This window comes from Podarcis muralis, chromosome 2 (assembly GCF_964188315.1).
Source record: "Podarcis muralis chromosome 2, rPodMur119.hap1.1, whole genome shotgun sequence".
Taxonomy (NCBI): Eukaryota; Metazoa; Chordata; class Lepidosauria; order Squamata; family Lacertidae; genus Podarcis; species Podarcis muralis.
This window is the reverse complement of record NC_135656.1, coordinates 100,639,643-100,656,809: the sequence shown is the minus strand read 5'-3', so window position 1 is coordinate 100,656,809 and position 17,167 is coordinate 100,639,643. Positions and strand designations below refer to the sequence as shown.

General features: G+C 42.9%; 1 protein-coding gene across 24 annotated transcripts in view; it reads right to left on the bottom strand.

The window, feature by feature from the left end:
• Positions 1-17,167, bottom strand: part of CADPS (calcium dependent secretion activator) — a 337,672-nt gene that overhangs the window by 248,714 nt on the left and 71,791 nt on the right. For all 24 annotated transcript variants that reach the window (XM_077925069.1, XM_077925070.1, XM_077925077.1 and 21 more), the window contains exon 3: positions 9,283-9,615. In XM_077925069.1, coding sequence (XP_077781195.1) covers positions 9,283-9,615 — 333 coding nt within the window. The remainder of the gene's footprint in view (positions 1-9,282; positions 9,616-17,167) is intronic.

The following is a 17,167-nucleotide window of genomic DNA, read 5'->3' as shown; positions in this document are numbered from 1 at the left end:
TCATCTTGGAAAGCATCCATCACTAACTCTGGTGGGACCAAATTCCATAGTTTAACTATGCGATATGTCTGGCCCGAATCTCCCAACATTCAGCATCATCAGATGACACTGGGTTGCAGTATTATGAGAGAAAAATTTGATATCCTGCTTTATCACTCAAAGTGGCTAACATTCTCCTTTCCCTTCCTCCCCCACAACAAATACTCTGTGAGGTGAGTGAGGCTGAGAGACTTCAGAGAAGTGTGACTAGCCCAAGGTCACCCAGCAGCTGCATGTGGAGGAGTGGGGACGCGAACCTGGTTCACCAGATTACAAGACTACCACTCTTAACCACCACACCACACTGGCTCTCAGCCCCAAGTCCCATCCAGTCCAGCATTCTATTCTCACAGTGGCCAAACAGATGCCTATGGGAAACATGTAAACAGGACGTGAGCACAACAGCATTCCGCCCCCCCCCTTGTGATTTTCAAGAACTGCTAAAGAATTGAATTGAACTGATTTTAAAATGAATTGATTTTAGAATGTCGTGTTAATTTTATTGTTGTTAGCCACTCTGAGCCTGACTTTGGCTGGAGAGGGGGAGATATAAATAAATTATTATTATTATTATTATTATTATTATTATTATTATTATTATTATTATTTATTTTATTATGATTCCGCAGTTCTGACTAGCCACTTTCTTTGCATCATACATAATTCTATACACTTCGTTCACATGGATGGTCGACTAGCCATATATGGAGGGTCACAGGCTAGGCACCTCTGCTCTATCATATTTCCCCCCATTATTCATCTTTCTTCTAAGCTAAAAAGCCCCAGTCATTGTATCCTGTCCACATAGGCAGCTGCTCCAGCCACCTGATCATTTCCAGCTCTACAGTATCCTTCTTTAACTGCTTTTCAATTCTGGTCACACTGCAAATTTGCATGCGCACGTCTACCATCGGGTAACGCACAGCCCCTTGATAGACTCTGACAGTCTCCATCCACAAAGTCATGCAAGGTTCACCTTACATACTTGGAATTAGATAATTGGGATTCGAATTTCTTTTTCCATTTTATGTGTATCAATATGAGCATCTAGGTGAGCTTGGAATTGCAAGAATGCAGCAACGTGTGTCTGTTCTCATGGATATCGATCTGACAGATGACATTCTCTGCTTCCATTCATAATCCTGGCTGCCTGCCTAGGCAGACTCAGAGCATCTCCAAAATCAGATATAAATGCTTTCTGCTTTGACATCATTCAGGTGCCATGGAAAGCCTGCAACAATTTTTAAGCTCACCTGAAATAAACTGTGAGAGTGGCAATGCAAGAGAGAATAGGATTAGAAGAGACCAGAAGCCCAGAGTCTATTTCTGGCTCTCACCTTGCATCAAACTGTGACCTCTGGTGATTCAATTCACTGCTGCATAATATGCCTTGCTTTGAGCATAACAAAACTTTGCCTCAACCGTAAATGCAATTCACAGTGCCTAGATAAAAGGCACTTGCTAAGTGGAAGTTAATGTAAATAATGATGCTGCATCATTTCACTACAAGGCACAGAAGAAAAGCAATATGAGAGGTGGGAGAAGGGAGGAACTGTCTCCTTGAATCTCTTGTAGATATATCTGAGGAAAGATCTGCTTTTGTAATTAATCACTTGGCACCAAAGTCCTGGATGTGCTAATGCTAAATGCACATAAGGGCTTTGCTGAAATGCTTTTGGAAGCAATCGAAACAACAACACCGTGAATGCTCGTTTGCTAATCCCAGAGCCTGAACTTTGTAATTCACCCAGCTTTTTGTCAAAATGGACGCTGAAAGACATGCTCATCACCTTAGTGCAAAACCTCACACTCAGCCATACTCCAAAGCTTATATAACTGCAAAATCATTTTGGAGAAGAAAAATGAAAATCCAAAGTATGCTTATCTAAGCATGAGTGATTGACTGATTAGTTGCAATCACAGCATTATACCAGGAGTTGTGTAGAAAATTATGGCGTTCCAACAGAGAAAAGTATATGGCTTTCTAACACCAGCATGGATAAATTGTGCAAGCGAAAGTCAAAATAAGACGAGCGTTCTTCCAGAAAGCATATTATGTATTGCATCAAACCGCTAGTAAAAGGCTTCACTGCTTCCTCTACTTTTGAGTGTAAGGTAACTTCATCACAGAATCTTTATACTGATTATATTAAGCAGCTTTTTGTTGTTGTTGGTTGGTGTTGCAAATTTAAGAGCATATGCCACTGGTCTGCTTTTCATTTTAACCCCCGGTATGGAAGCCGGCAGCCTCTTAGTGCCAATACACTAAGGACCCATTGGGGGCATAGCTATCAACCTTCCCTTTTTGTGTGTGGGAAATTCCCTTCTTTCAGCACCGTTTTCCGCTGCTTCCCGCTGCTATCTCGGATTGTTAGATATCCCGTAGACTGTCCCCGGGACAGGTGAGGCTGCTGATCCCTTATTTTCAAATCTGAAAGTTGACAGCTATGATTGGGAGTCTCCTAACAGAAATTTTCCCAAGTTCCTGTGGCTGGTTTCAAAGTGACTCAGAATACTCTTCTCCCCACATTGCACTTCTGTATTGACACCTTTGGTTCTGATTGTACTGTTTTTCCTTTCTAGCCAATCAAGGTTCCTCGGTCATCCTCATCCCCCCCCCCACATGTCCACCTTCCGCAAATCATCACCTGAGCCACCAAAGTGCTGTCCTTACATCACTTACTACCACTAGCTAACCAACACCTTACCAACATCCTAGCTAACCAACATCCTTCCTTAACCAACCAAGTTGTCACAAAGAATCTTTGCACATTTCAGGGGGGTAGCTGCATGCATTTCTTTACTTATTAAATAGTGCACATTGTTTTTATGGGTATTACTGGGCTGAGGTGTGGGGATTGTGGTTGCTCCCTGGTGAGGGGTGGAGTGTGTGCAACCCTCCCCCCTTTCAGTGTGAACTTAATTTGGGGAGATAGCAGCAGATGTGAGAGGAGAAGTAGTAGGAGTAGTAGTAGTAGTAGTAGTAGTAGTAATAATAATAATAATAATAATAATAATAATAATAATAATAATAATAATTGCAATTTATAAATACATACTTGCATATCTGGTTGGTGGTTTTTGGTTGTCTCTACTGTATTTCTGGATTTTGATCTGCTGGTAGTTTCAGTTTATATTGATATTTAAGAGGCTCTTATCTAATCAAACTGTGCAACATATTATTATTATTATTAGTAGTATTATTATTTCTGTTCAGTTCCTTAGCTGTTTCATGACTCTGTACTTATCACATATAAATCATACCCAGAGCCTGGCTGGAAAACAGCTCTGAACTCTACCTCTGGGTCCCTAGATTCTTTCTTTTATTTTCTTTTTAAAAAATATTTTCATCAGCAGCTTCAGGAAGCAGTGCAGGAAATGAACTGAAGGAGATGAAAATAAACCTACTGAGAGATCTAATGAGGGGGGGGGGGAGGGAAAGGTCTAGGCCAAGCATTGGTCACGGCAAATTGTAATCACAGTGTCCAGCTTTTCTTGGGTATTATCATTTTAATCTCCACATATACTGATTCACAAACACAAAAACCCTCATGAAATAGCTAAACCCTTCCCGATATGGCTAAAGCTTGGAGCTCTGTTTTATTTTCTTCCAAAGAGATGGCTTATATAAGATGCTCTCCCCCTAGAGAATCTCTGTTAATTATCATCCTTATCATACACATATTAAAAATAGCAAAGTAATCCTTGTGTTAAGTGTTTGCGTTCTCACTGAAATACGTACTTCTAACAAATCCCTAATTAATTGTAGGTTTGCTGGTTTAATGAGCAATAAAAGAACATAAATAAAGCCAGGCACTGCCTCACCCAAGCATTAAAACCAGCTGCGGAGATTTTACACTCGGCGCATGGGTGAACTCAGCCCACAGGGAGAGTCTTGCCAGGCAGGTTACCTAATGAGCTTCCCCCAGTCCTTTCTGACAATACGAGACCCACGGAGCAAATGTTGTTTCGTAAAAGGGATTTTAAAGTGTGGCCTTTACAGAAGGCAGGAAGCAAAGATCTGAAAGAGAGCTGAACAGAGTAACGGCATCAATGGAACAGTGTTTTCTGCTGGTATAATGATAAGACTCCATCTTAGAGACCAATTGTCATACAGTTTTTGATGTAATCTCTATCCCCCACCTACCCCCAATCTGGGGTTTTCCTCTCCACCTCTTTGGAATTGTACTTCTACATACATATCAAGTTGATAATGGCCGTGTTTGCATGTCATGCTAAGCCAAATGATGTCTTAGAGCAAACATGTGGGCTCATGGGAAGGAGATCATAGCTGTTTTGCTCCTCTCCAGCCCCTTTAGCTCAGCCAAGATTTCCCACAATAGTTAATTCAAGTTGTGTGCATTCCCACTGGAGGCTGCCTTCGCACCAACCAGCACTGCCGTGTTGCTGGCTACAAATACGATTGCTTGGAATACTTCCTAGCAGTGGTTCACCAAGCAGACCTGGCTGCTTTCAGTGTTTCACACATAATGCTAAATCATAGTTTGCCTGGCCTAACTATAGTTTGTTTGAATGTGTGAACCTAGCCCAGCAGACTCACTATAGTTTGTTTTCTGTCAACAAATGTCAGAGGTCCAGTCCCCGGCTTGATCACACAGTAAGCGTAGTTAATTAAAAAGGATGATTTCTTACTTTATTGTTTTTATTCATTTGTAGTGTTTTCTGTTTTGTATGTTATGTAACTCATGTACACTTGTTTATGTGAAAATTAATAAAGACTTTCTTAAAAAAGAAGAAGGATGATTTATTGTCAAAACAAACGGAGCTCCTGAAGGCTCTAACAGAGCCTCCGACATCATCAGTCAAGATGACCCTTCTGAAGACCCCTTCCAGATTCTACAGAAGATAGAGAACTACTAGTGCCTTGTGATGCTTGCTTTGTTTCCAGTCCAACAGCCCTCCCCTTAGCCGACTCGGAGAAGGGATTGGATCAGCTCCCCCCTCTTCCCTTTCTGACACACTACTTCCTTCTCTGTTCGCTCCTGTTTGAAACTCCCAAGAGCTTTGGCTGGGTTGCAGCCCACTTGTAGCCATTACCTTATTGGGAAATGATATACAATGAACTGAAAAAAATGTATAAAATAACCTTTTCATAACTCCTCTCCCCCAGCTTTTCTTTTAGGGATTCTAGGTGCTGAAATTCCAATGGATCAGAAAAGACTATTTATGTATGCGACCACTGCTGCTTGGATGTTAATGGCCCAGAGATGGAAAGAAAACCAAGTCCCTACCAGAGAAGAATGGCAGATTAAGGTGATGGACTATGCCAAATTGGCAAAAATGACCGGAAGAATCAGGAACCAGGAAGATCAAAATTTTAATAAGGAATGGGGAAAATATATAATTTACCTTAAAAACCATTGTAAACAATTAAAATCGTTAGTAGGATTGGAATAACACTTGTAGTTCAATGTTGAATTTGGAGTATAATAGAGATTTAAAAGATTTGGGTTAATAGAAAAGATGCTGGAGGAAAAACTTAATATAAGGACCCCCAAAGGGGAGGAGGGAAGTTCAAGAGATTCTTTGGAATTCTCTTTTTATGTTGGTTGTTGGATAATTGACTGTAAATTTCTAAAACCCGAAAAACTATATATATTTTTTACAACACACACACACACACACACACAACTTTAACATAGTGGTCCTTCAAAAGCTGTCTGATATTAAGTATCTATTCCTGGATTGCCTCATACATCCAGCAGTGGCTTACCATACAGTCTCAGGCAGAGATCTTCTACATCACCTACTAACTGAAGATGCCAAGGATTGGACCTGACGCTTTCTGCATGCATGAATATAGGCATATCCTGTACCACTGAAACTATATCACTGAGCTGGAGTGGGACTATTGTCCTTTGTTCTTTCTCTCTTTGCTATAGAGAGAGGGAGCCATGCTGCAGTGCTCCCTGTGTTTTTATATGTAAATAAAGTAGATTAGCCAAAATGCTGAGTTGCTGAGGTCTGTCATACGCATGATGTGCAAACTCTGCGGATCCCTAAGTGTGCTGGTGTCGGTTGACATCGGTCGCTGTGATGTTCGGGCTGAAGAAAGCTTATTAAGCTCCCGAATGATCGACCAGGAGGGAGGGAACATGCCAGTCAGGCATGTGTCTCTGCCAGGGTCCTACTCAAGTGTAGGCTGAACTCCTGACAGAGGTTGTATGGCCATCTGTCATGGATGCTTTAGCTGAGATTCCTACATTGCAGGGGGTGGGACTAGATGACCCTTGGCCCCCTTCCCTTCTACAGTTCCATGATTCTTAAATGGTATGTCCATCTGGAAGCGACACAGTAATTGTGACTGACTGGTACTGAGCAGGAGAGAGAATATGATTGCTAGTATTAATGGGACCTTCAAGGACATGTAGACCTCCCCATGCTGCCGTAACCTAGTTATTGCATTGCTCCTCTATCCTTATCCACAGAGACTCGGGATCCTTTTGCTCCCGGCACCAATATTTCACATTTTTGCTCTTACTATGTGATCTGTCTCCAGTTGTCACATGATAATGTAAGCAGCCAGCACAGCCTGAGGTGTGGGCGATTTTTTTTATAAAAAAGATGTAGGGCAGGAGACAGAATGGTGTGCAAGCCCAGCTCCCAGGCAGGAGACTGCAGCTGTGATGGAGTAAACCCAGAATTAGCAATCCCTTTGAAGTTATCCTTCTGCCTCTTCATTTCCCTAATTCTCTCCTTTATTCTCTCCTTGGCTGGGCAGCAGGGTTATTAATCAGAACAGCAATGCCCACTGTGTTCTTTTGAACTGTGGAATATTTCTCTCTTTTTTTGACTTTGAGGAGGAGAGAGATGAAAAAAAGCGAGGAAATTAATCTATTCATGAAACAAATATAATCCTCGTCTCCTGGGAATGAATATGTAAATCTGAAGAGGAAAGTACCAAATGACTGAATTTGCTCTAAAAAAAGAGATGCACTGCTGTGAATTTGGAGGACAAAAAGAAGAAGAAGGGAAATCTGTAAGCATGCTCATATAAAAAGGAACAGTCAATGAATATTAGGCTAAAAAGTGATATATCAGAATCATATCATTCTCCTTTAGTTCTTCAGCCTTGTCTCCTGAGTTGCTGTGGGACTACAAAACTCATCATCCCCAGAACAGCTTAGCCAATGGTCAGGGATGATGGAGCCGTAGTTCAGCAACATCTGGGGACAGAGAGGCTGAAGAGCAATACCTTAGTATATAAATCATGACATTGCATGAACTTGATGGAAGGGAACTAGGAGATTCAATGGCTAACCTATCAGGTTCTCTTCACTCTTCCTGCCCCCCTCTCCCCGAAAAAATCCATAAAATAGCCATTCTCAACCTGGTGCCTTACATATGTTTTAGACCAACTCCTATCATTCCCAGACAACATGGTCAATGTTCAAATGTGGTAGGAATTACAGTCCAGTAACCTCTGAAAGGCTGAGCATGAGTTTGACCAAACTGTGGGAGGCAGTGGAAGACAGGAGTGCCTGGCGTGCTCTGGTCCATGGGGTCACGAAGAGTCGGACACAACTAAACAACAGCAACAACCTCTGAAAGGCACCAGGTTAGGCCTGTCAGTGGTTCCCAGACTTATTTTGTCCCACTTGAAAATTGCTGAAGATCTTACCAGATCACTCAATGTTTTTTTTTCACCTGTTGCAGCAATTTAAATGCACTGTGTTAGATGCACTGTGTAAACTTATTTTTTTACACAAACACACTGCAGACCACAGCAAGCTGACAGCCTGCAACTTGGGGACTCCTAGTCTATGTGGCACAAACTTTGCTCACATGTACCTTTTACACTTGCCTCAACTCTCATGGTAGCTTCAGCTTTATTTATTTTGTTACATTCTCGAAGCTCAAGATAGCTGCTCCCCGTTTTATTTTTACAACAACCTGGGAGGCAAGCTGGGCTCAGAGATAGCGACTGGCCCAGCGAGCTTCAAAGCTGAGGAGAGATTTGAACCCAGGTCCTGGTCCAACACTCTAACTACCCACACCATGTCGGCTCTCATCTAATTCTTTCACTTATGCAAGCATCCTCAGTTCTATTTTAATTTAAATACTTTTCATGTGGAAAAATACTGTGGCTACTCCCTTGCAGAGATTAAGAGACTATAGAGAAGAAGGGTGGATGAAGGGTTCTGCACTTCACTAAAAAAAGATAATATTTGCCCACACACTGCCCCTTCTATCACCATTTAGTCCTGGAATATTCACAGTTGAGTTTTGGCACCAAATGCCAGTGTAAGATGCCTGCACCCGCCACAATAGCTCCACCAACAGCCCACTGGAAAAATGCTACCACAAAAACACACCCGTAGAGATCAGCCGGAAAGTGGGTATTTGCAGAACAAGAGATTCCAACAAGAAAGGATACTCATAAAAAGGCTTAATGCAAATTTCACTGAAATAGGGGCAGGAGCGCAGAAGGAGACTCTCAGTGCCACAATTCATTTTCAACAAAACTGTCAACATGCAGGGAGGTAGGAAGAAGATCAGTCGTCCTTTTGCTTCCTTCTTATATTGACATTTCTGTGTTCTTTGCAACGTGGGCTCCCCATGGCAAGCTCCTCTCGGTTCATCACAAAGCGGCTTCACTCTCCTTTTCTAAGTCCACCATGAGGAGCTGCATGCTGGGTGACTGATGATCAAATTCCACCCCAGCTTCACCTCCCCGGCTCCTCCTTTCCCATCTGACTGTCCTCTGCCTGATCACCACTACTCATTGTCAGACCCTGGTGCCTGGCCCTGTGCCTGGCTTGCTGCTCAACAGAGGCTGTCAAAGCCCTCTGGCCAGAGGCTGTCACCTCTGTACGCACTGCTGATGTTATACAAAATTAGTTCTGCAAACAGCTATTCCTGAAAGCCCTTCCTCTAACAGCACCATCCTTTTGATGTACAGCACGGCGGAGCACATCCCATCTCTTAGGCAGCTAGACAAGAGTGAACAGATAGCGTACAAGCCAGCTGCAGAGTCAGAGTTTAGTAGCAATGCTGATGAGACGGCATGTAAGTTGTCACACTCAATATCCTCCCACAAGAATACATGCAAAATAAAGCCTGTGGGAAGCACCCATGAATCATCATTGTTGAAAGACTTCCTTGTTATTCTCCTGAAAATTAAACCAATGTACAGGCCAATGCCATAGTAAGAGTAGAAATCCACATGGGTACACTCATATACAAACAGCTGGTATTCTCCTGGAAAATAGGGAGTCTTACCTGACACGCATTGTAAAGAAGCTGGTGCTCAAATTTCTTGATACCCAAGATGTTCTGGAACATCTCATACAGTTGTTCCTTGCTGAGAATCAGCTCTGAAGCAGCACTCGCGGTCATCCTGGCTTGTGCTTTGCGAGGATCCTCTTCACCGCGATAGATCGCGTCGAATTTTGCCATCCAGGAACTCAGAACAGTCTCCTTGCTGAGGCCATCGATCTCGGGGAGACTTCGGACCCTCTTTTCAATATGTTTCTTGAAGACTTCCCGAGAGTCGTTGGCCGAGAAACCACCACTCTGAACCATTCTGGCAACACGGTCACTTTTCAGAAACACCTGCAAGTAAAACAATAGGATAAAATGAAATCTCGATTCCCCTCCTGGCTGTTTCAGAACATGCTGGCTGTGAAATGACTGGAAGCAAATCACATTTGGAAATACTGTCTAGTGGCTTATGCACTGGACAGTACGCACTAGGCAGTAGTCAAGGAATATAGCATCCCACCCTGTGTTTACAGCTAGACCCGATGAACTGGAATAGTAAGCCATGACTTTTTTTCAGGTGGGCACCATTTCCATTAAAAAAGAACAAGGGAGAACAAGGGAGGTGTTCACTGTGAGTTCCGGCCCCTCTTTTCCCTAGAAAAATAGCACTGAGTACACACAGCATCTATACTTTGCAAACCTTTTCTTTTTTTAAAAAAAGAAACAAGAAAAAAGGACATATTTTTCTTCCCAACGAGAACTTTGGCAGCCATGTAAGCAACCATCAGGAAATGGAATGACATTTTAAGCTGAACACAGATTTTGATAAAAGTCACTACATAATCAGATTCAGGCTCTGCTATTCTCTTCTTCTCTCAGGGGCAATTCAAACATGACAAATGCCTGACAACGAAAGTCTTTCAGTGTAGGGGAAAGTGTGTAAATCACATATCTTGTCACTTATAAACTGCACATCCATCCATCCATTTTGCTGTATGTGCCTGTGCTGGGAGACTGGCCCCTGTACCCATGTTTATTCAGCAAAAAAGTCAGACCATTGAGCTACCCAGTATTGTCAGGCAGCAATCTAAACCACACTTACCTAGAAATAATAATAATAATAATAATAATAATAATAATAATAATAATAATAATAATAATAATAATAATAATATATTTATTATTTATACCCCGCCCATCTGGCTGGGTCCCCTCAGCCACTCTGGGCAGCTTCCAACAAAACACTAAAATACAATAACCTATTAAACATTAAAAACTTCCATAACAGAGCTGCCTTCAGATTTCTTCTAAAAGTCAGATAGTTGTTTATTTCTTTGTCATCTGATAGGAAGGCATTCTACAGGGCGGGTGCCACCACCGAGAAAGCCCTCTGCCTGATTCCCTGTAACTTTGCTTCTCGCAGTGAGGGAACCGCCAGAAGGCCCTCAGCGCTGGACCTGAGTGTCCGGGCAGAATGATGGGGGTGGAGATGCTCCTTCAGGTATACTGGACCGAGGCTGTTTAGGGCTTTAAAGTAAAGTGCAGTAGGACTTTCTTCTAAGTAGACATGTTTAGGACTGTGAAGCAGCTCTCCAGAGTCTCGGGCAGGACTCTTTATCATTACCTGCTACCTGAACTCCTTTAACTGGAGATGCTAGGGATTGAACCTGGGACCTTAAACCTGCAAAGCAGGTGATGCTGACCATCATACTGAGCCTTTGTCCCTCCCTCAGTGTCCTCATTGGAAAAGCACATGCTTTGTGTGCTTTTGACTTAATTTATTCTGTGTTGACATCTGCCACCAAAATTGGACAGGAAGGACAGGGTACTAGAATGTGGATACATTATGGAAAACCTGAAGTTTCAGGAGCTTTTTCAGAGAGCCAGTGCGGTGTAGTGGTTAAGGGAGGCAGATTTGTAATGTGGTGAACCGGGTTCGCTTCCCTGCTCCTCCACATGCAGCTGCTGGGTGACCTTGGGCTAGTCACACTTCTCTGAAGTCTCTCAGCCTCACTCACCTCACAGAGTGTTTGTTGTGGGGGAGGAAGGGAAAAGGAGATTGTTGGCCGCTTTGAGACTCCCTAGGGTGGTGATAAAGCAGGATATCAAATCCAAACTTTTCTTCTTCTTTATTCATGTATTTTCAGATTATTTTTACTTCACATTTCTTTTACGGGGAATCGAAAGGTCTTACACTGGACAACAAACATGCTGGAAACAAGTTGTTTCTGCTCAAAACATAAACTAGTTTTATATGGCTCCCGAATCACTATGTTGCTTCCTGGCAGGTGGGTTGATGTCCCTTACCAGGAGGGAGTGGGGCAGGGGCAAGGTGCTTGGGGGGAAAGCATGGTGCAAATGCTCTGGCAGAAGTGACAGTTTGGCTCTGACGATGTGTTTCCACCACACCAAACTCCCTGCTGCCATGTCCCTTTCCCTCTCAGGAAACAATGGCAACTCTCATGCTAGGGTAGTGGTTCTGCCCACCCAGAAAACCACTTCTGGTTTTATATCAATGTAGTTTCTTAAGGAATTCATGTTTCAGCTCAAAGTAAACACGTTCATTCTTATTTCGGGTCTTAAACTACCGCACAATATTCAGAATGTCATAGCTCTTGGGTTCTGTGATTAGGTACCAAATATGTACTCTGTTAAGGGACGCGGGTGGTGCTGTGGGTTAAACCACAGGACTTGCCAGTCAGAAGGTTGGTGGTTCGAATCCCCGCAACGGGGTGAGCTCCCGTTGCTTGGTCCCTGCTCCTGCCAACCTAGCAGTTTGAAAGCACATCAAAGTGCAAGTAGATAAATAGGTGGGAAGGTAAATAGCGTTTCTGTGCGCTGCTCTGGTTTGCCAGAAGCGGCTTAGTCATGCTGGCCACATGACCCAGAAGCTGTATGCCGGCACCCTCGGCAAATAAAGCGAGATGAGAGCCGCAACCCCAGAGTCAGTCATGACTGGACCTAATGGTCAGGGGTCCCTTTACCTTTTTATGTACTCTGTTAGAAGCCGCCCAGAGCGGCTTAGGAAACCCAGCCAGATGGACGGGGTATTATTATTATTATTATTATTATTATTATTATTATTATTATTATTACCTCCAGATTTGACTGCTCTGTTTAGGTGCTTGGGATCAATTCTTTATTCTTCTGCTGCGATTTTCTTTCACCTTTTAGAAAGTATTATGATGCAACCCACCAACATAAATTCTACATTTCTGTTCCTTTTTATGGGACTTTTTCAGTTTCCCTTTTTTTGCCACCCTTGCCAATAGTCTGCAAGGCATGAAAGTGAATTGGCTATCATACCACAGTGGTTTAATAATACGCCACCTGCTTAGTTCCTGCAATGAAGGAATCACAACTAAAGTATCCCTGACAGATGGCCAGAGGCTGGGATTCCTGTATTAGTTGTGATTCCTGTATTGTAGAAGGTTGGAGTAGATGGTCCTTGGGATCCCTTCCAACTATACAATTCTATCATTCTAGAACATGACCCCCACTCCTTAATATCTATTTTTCCCCTTTCTGGGGTCCTGCTTTTCTGAACTTCTGTTTACCCAAACAGTTTCAAGAACTAGGCCATTTCAATAAACGAAATTATTCTGTGTCCTCATGCCTTGTAGCTTGACAGAAACAACAGAATGTCTTGTAAGGAGAACATATTACCTAAGCAATTGACCTAACGCCATTATCAGACAAACCGGGATGAGAAAATCCACCTCTCACCTTCTCACATAACAACTTTCCAATACATTGTGGCCTGCTAGGAGCATTGTGGCCACACTTTAATTAAAGGAGAAGGAGATGCCAGTGAGTGACAGGATGCTATTTGAGAACCGGCCGCAGATCAAACCTTGTTGCTATGTAGAGTCGAGTGTAAGAAAAGCAATCTGTGCCTCACGCTATTCTGAGGGTCTCTTTTCATCACTCTATGCAGACAGATGGAGTACAAAGCAGAGGTCAGACGCAGGGGATGAAAGCCATTTGACACTGTGACAGCCGCTCTGGGGAAGAACAGGGAAAGATGACATTTTTTCCTTTCCCTAGGAGCCACCTGTCAACAGTGACCTCTTTCTGGCAAAGGTATGAAAAAAAGATGAAAAGATGAAAGAGAAATGTCCACCTCGAAGATAGAATCGTCCACGCAGGGAATAAAACATGACACATATCCTTTCTCTGAAGGCAGGACACCCCAGGGGGGTGGAGATGAAGTGGAAGGGCTGGAACTCCTGAAAGCTCACCATGAAGGACCACCAGCCAGTCTTCAAAAAAGTCCAAAAGGATTAGTAGTCTGAAGGGCGTTGGTTTTTTGTTTGTTTTACTAGCCTGCTAAGAGGCTAATAGAGAGGAATCCCTCTGTTATTCAGGATACTAGTCTCTTAGTAGGCTAGTTACAATATAGGAATAAAAACCCTCTTATCAAACAGACGGATGAGGAATGCGAACCAAGCCAATGGGCAAAGGAGGAATGGAGAGATCCGTCGCTCCTCGGCCAGCCTCCTCATTCACCGGCCTGGAATCCTATGGTTACCAGCAGATGACTTGTTAAACACAAGTTTGGACTGTTGCTTTTTCTATTAGCACATGTGTTAACTTGTGAAACATGAGCATCATTTGGCTGCCTTGCAGGGAACCAGGCAGAGGGCCTTCTCAGTAGTGGCACCTGCCCTGTGGGACGCCCTCCCACCAGATGTCAAAGAGAACAACAACTACCAGACTTTTAGAAGACATCTGAAGGCAGCCCTGTTTAGAGAAGCTTTTATTGTTTAATAGAGTATTGTATTTTAATATTCTGTTGGAAGCCACCCAGAGTGGCTGGGGAAACCCAGCCAGATGGGCAGGGTATAAATAATAAATTATTATTATATATTATTATTGCACAGCTCCAGCGGCCCACTTCTGCAGATGCAGCGGCCAGTTTTAGAATCTGGTGAAAGAATCCAGGTTTTGCAGTAACTCAGATGTGTTTGTAAGTTGGATATGCAGCTCATCTGAGTATGCTTGCACCCACCCCTTTGAGCCACCATTTTGCACTGGGCTCTCCCCCAAAGCTACCATTTTGTTCCTGGCTCCGCCTGGTGTCCCTCACAAGCTTGAAGCATTCCCTGCTTGCTCTGCTGAGACTCTTGAAAAGACAGCAAATGTCTCCAGTGCTTTCTCCTGCAAAGGGAGCCAGAGCTAATTCTGGAGCTTCTAGCCACTTGCAGCAGTGGGGGGACTCTCAAAAGGTATTGAAGGTAGCTTGTGCTTCCACAACAAGCATGGACAAAAACGTAAGAACATCCTGTTCTCACAATGGCAAACCAGATGCCCACAAGTAGGACCTATGGGCAACAGTGTTCTCCCCACTTGTGATTCTCAGCATTCAAAAGCATAGGAGAGGCAGGACACAGCCATTATGGCCCAATTCTGCTCTGCCTCACAGTTTACTCAGTTTTCAGAGCTTTTTGCAACTGAGATGCCCTTCCATTTAGATCAGCGAATCTAAAACAAAGCAGGAGAAGAAGAGAGGCAAAGCAGGGTGCCCGTGAGATGATCTTATTTCGACTAAAAGAAAGAAAAGGGAAAATGGGTCAAGGCGATAATGGCGCCCCATCAGAAACAAGAAGGCATTTCTCTCAATTTGACAGAACAGGGAGGACTGCTGGCAGCCTGGAAGGCGTAAAGCATTGCTTTCTTAATGGCGTCAAGGATGGAATGAATGCAGTACACTGTGAAGAAGCTAGGCCGGCAGAGGGGTGTATCTGCAAATGTTCAATAATTAAGGGACTGAAGGATGACCCGAGGACACAGCAGTTTTCTGCATTGAGTATCTTGAGCTTGAAAAAGCACTAAAAGCTTATAATGCTCTCCACGTGCATTGGAGGAAGAGACACTTCCATAAAAAAGGAGAACAGACTGCACGAGTACAAAAGGAAGAAAGGAAGTGTGAGGATTCTCACTCTAGCCTTGCAAACTTGAAGCAGAAGAATGTTTCAAGTCCCCTCCTGACACTCTGAGCAAGATGGCACCTTTCATATTTCCTGGAGAAGGAGATGGAAGTGGGTTGAGAGTGACTTTGCTATCAGGCACTTCTGATTTGAAGGAGCATCTTGATCCAGCCTGCTCTTCATGAGCAAGGAAGCACACATGCAAAAAAACCAAACCCACCATCACCAGCAGCAGGAATATGCAAGAATCAAATCATGTTAAGGGTACCAGTTGGTTGTGCTGCTTACTGCTTGAAGAAAACAACCATCACTACATGCAGGAAGTATGCAAAGGAGGTGATGTCTTGGAGAGTCACTGCCAGTCAGTGCAAACAATACAGAGTTAGATGGACCAGTGATACAACTCCATTTAATGAACCTTCCTATTATTGCTAGCTAACTTTTCTAAATAATACTGGTCCAGATGGTTCAATGGTCCAATTCCATAAGAAGCAACTTCCTACGTTCCTAAGTGCTTTTACAGCAGCAGATACTCACTAACACTAGCATTTGGTTTGCTGTGTATGTAGAAATTCTAGTTAGGAAAACATGAAATCTGCAAAGTTGGCCCCCTGACGCATAAAGGGAGCTTGCATGTAAAATATGAAAGCAAATGTTAATGCATATGGATGTTGTAAACCCAAAATATGGTGTTTTCCTTCTCTGATTATTATTCATTCATGCGAACTGAACTCAACGAGTATATAGAGATGTCTAGTGAGCTATCTGACAACTTGTAAACAGTTATAGATGCCGTGATGATCGGTCGCAGAGATTAATTAGTACGCAGAAGACTTATTTCTAAAAAACCTAATTAACTGCCAAAATATTGATTCTTTTAACAAAGATATTATATAATTGGAAAATAGCACTCCCTAATTGAAATTTATGACCTCTGGAATGAGAAAAATGACACAAAATAATCTAATGACTGAATACTGTAGGATAAGTACTCCCTCAGTTCCGCATTAGTCTTTTTATAACCTTCCCACTTGTTTGTTGCTTAGAAAACACCCCCCCCCAAAAAAAAAGAACAAGCCCCTGAGGCAATGTAAACTTACTCAGATGAATTTCTGTGCGCTGTAATATGCCACAAACCTCCAAATTCATTCTCTGGGTCAGCCCACTGAAAGCTATTCCAAAATAAGTGGTGTGAGGACTTGAGCCACACACACACACACACACACACACACACACACACACACACACACACAATTGTCATAAAGAGTTAGGTAAGAAGTGTTCTGCTGAATCAGACCAAAGACCCATTTTGTCCCGCAGCTCGTTTCCCACAGGAGCTAATCAGATGCCTCTTGGAAGCTTACAAGAATAGCCTAAAGGCAATAACCCTTCCCAACTGTTGCCCCACAGCAATTGGTTTTCAGAGCTACGTTACCTCTGAACATAGAAACAGTACATAGATCTACACTGCCTTGGAATGTAGAAACAGAACACAGAGACACACTGCTTCTGACCAAAAAGATTCCATATACTGTAGGCATCGTTGTATGGGGAAGTTTTCGATGTTTGGTTATGTTTTTTATTTTCTGTTGGAAGCCGTCCAGAGTGGCTGAGGCAACCCAGTCAGATGGTTGGGGTATAAGTAATAAATCATCATCATCATCATCATCAACAACAACTACGATAGTTGTTAAAAACATATCCTCCGTGAGTTTGTCAAATCCCATCTTAAAGCCATCTAAACTCTTCTTTCTCAAAGTTAGGAAAAAAAGAAACACGCTACTGCAGAGGTTCTCAAACGCTTTTCTTTCTTTCATGAACCATCTGAAAATTGCTGGGTTTTGAAGCAGACCACTTAATAAACCTGCCATGCCAGCGTTGTCAAAACCAGTGTCCTTAGGCTAGGCCTCTTAGAAGGACCCAATTAACTGGCGCTTCTTCTTTTTAATAATAGAAAAAATCAATAGACGGCT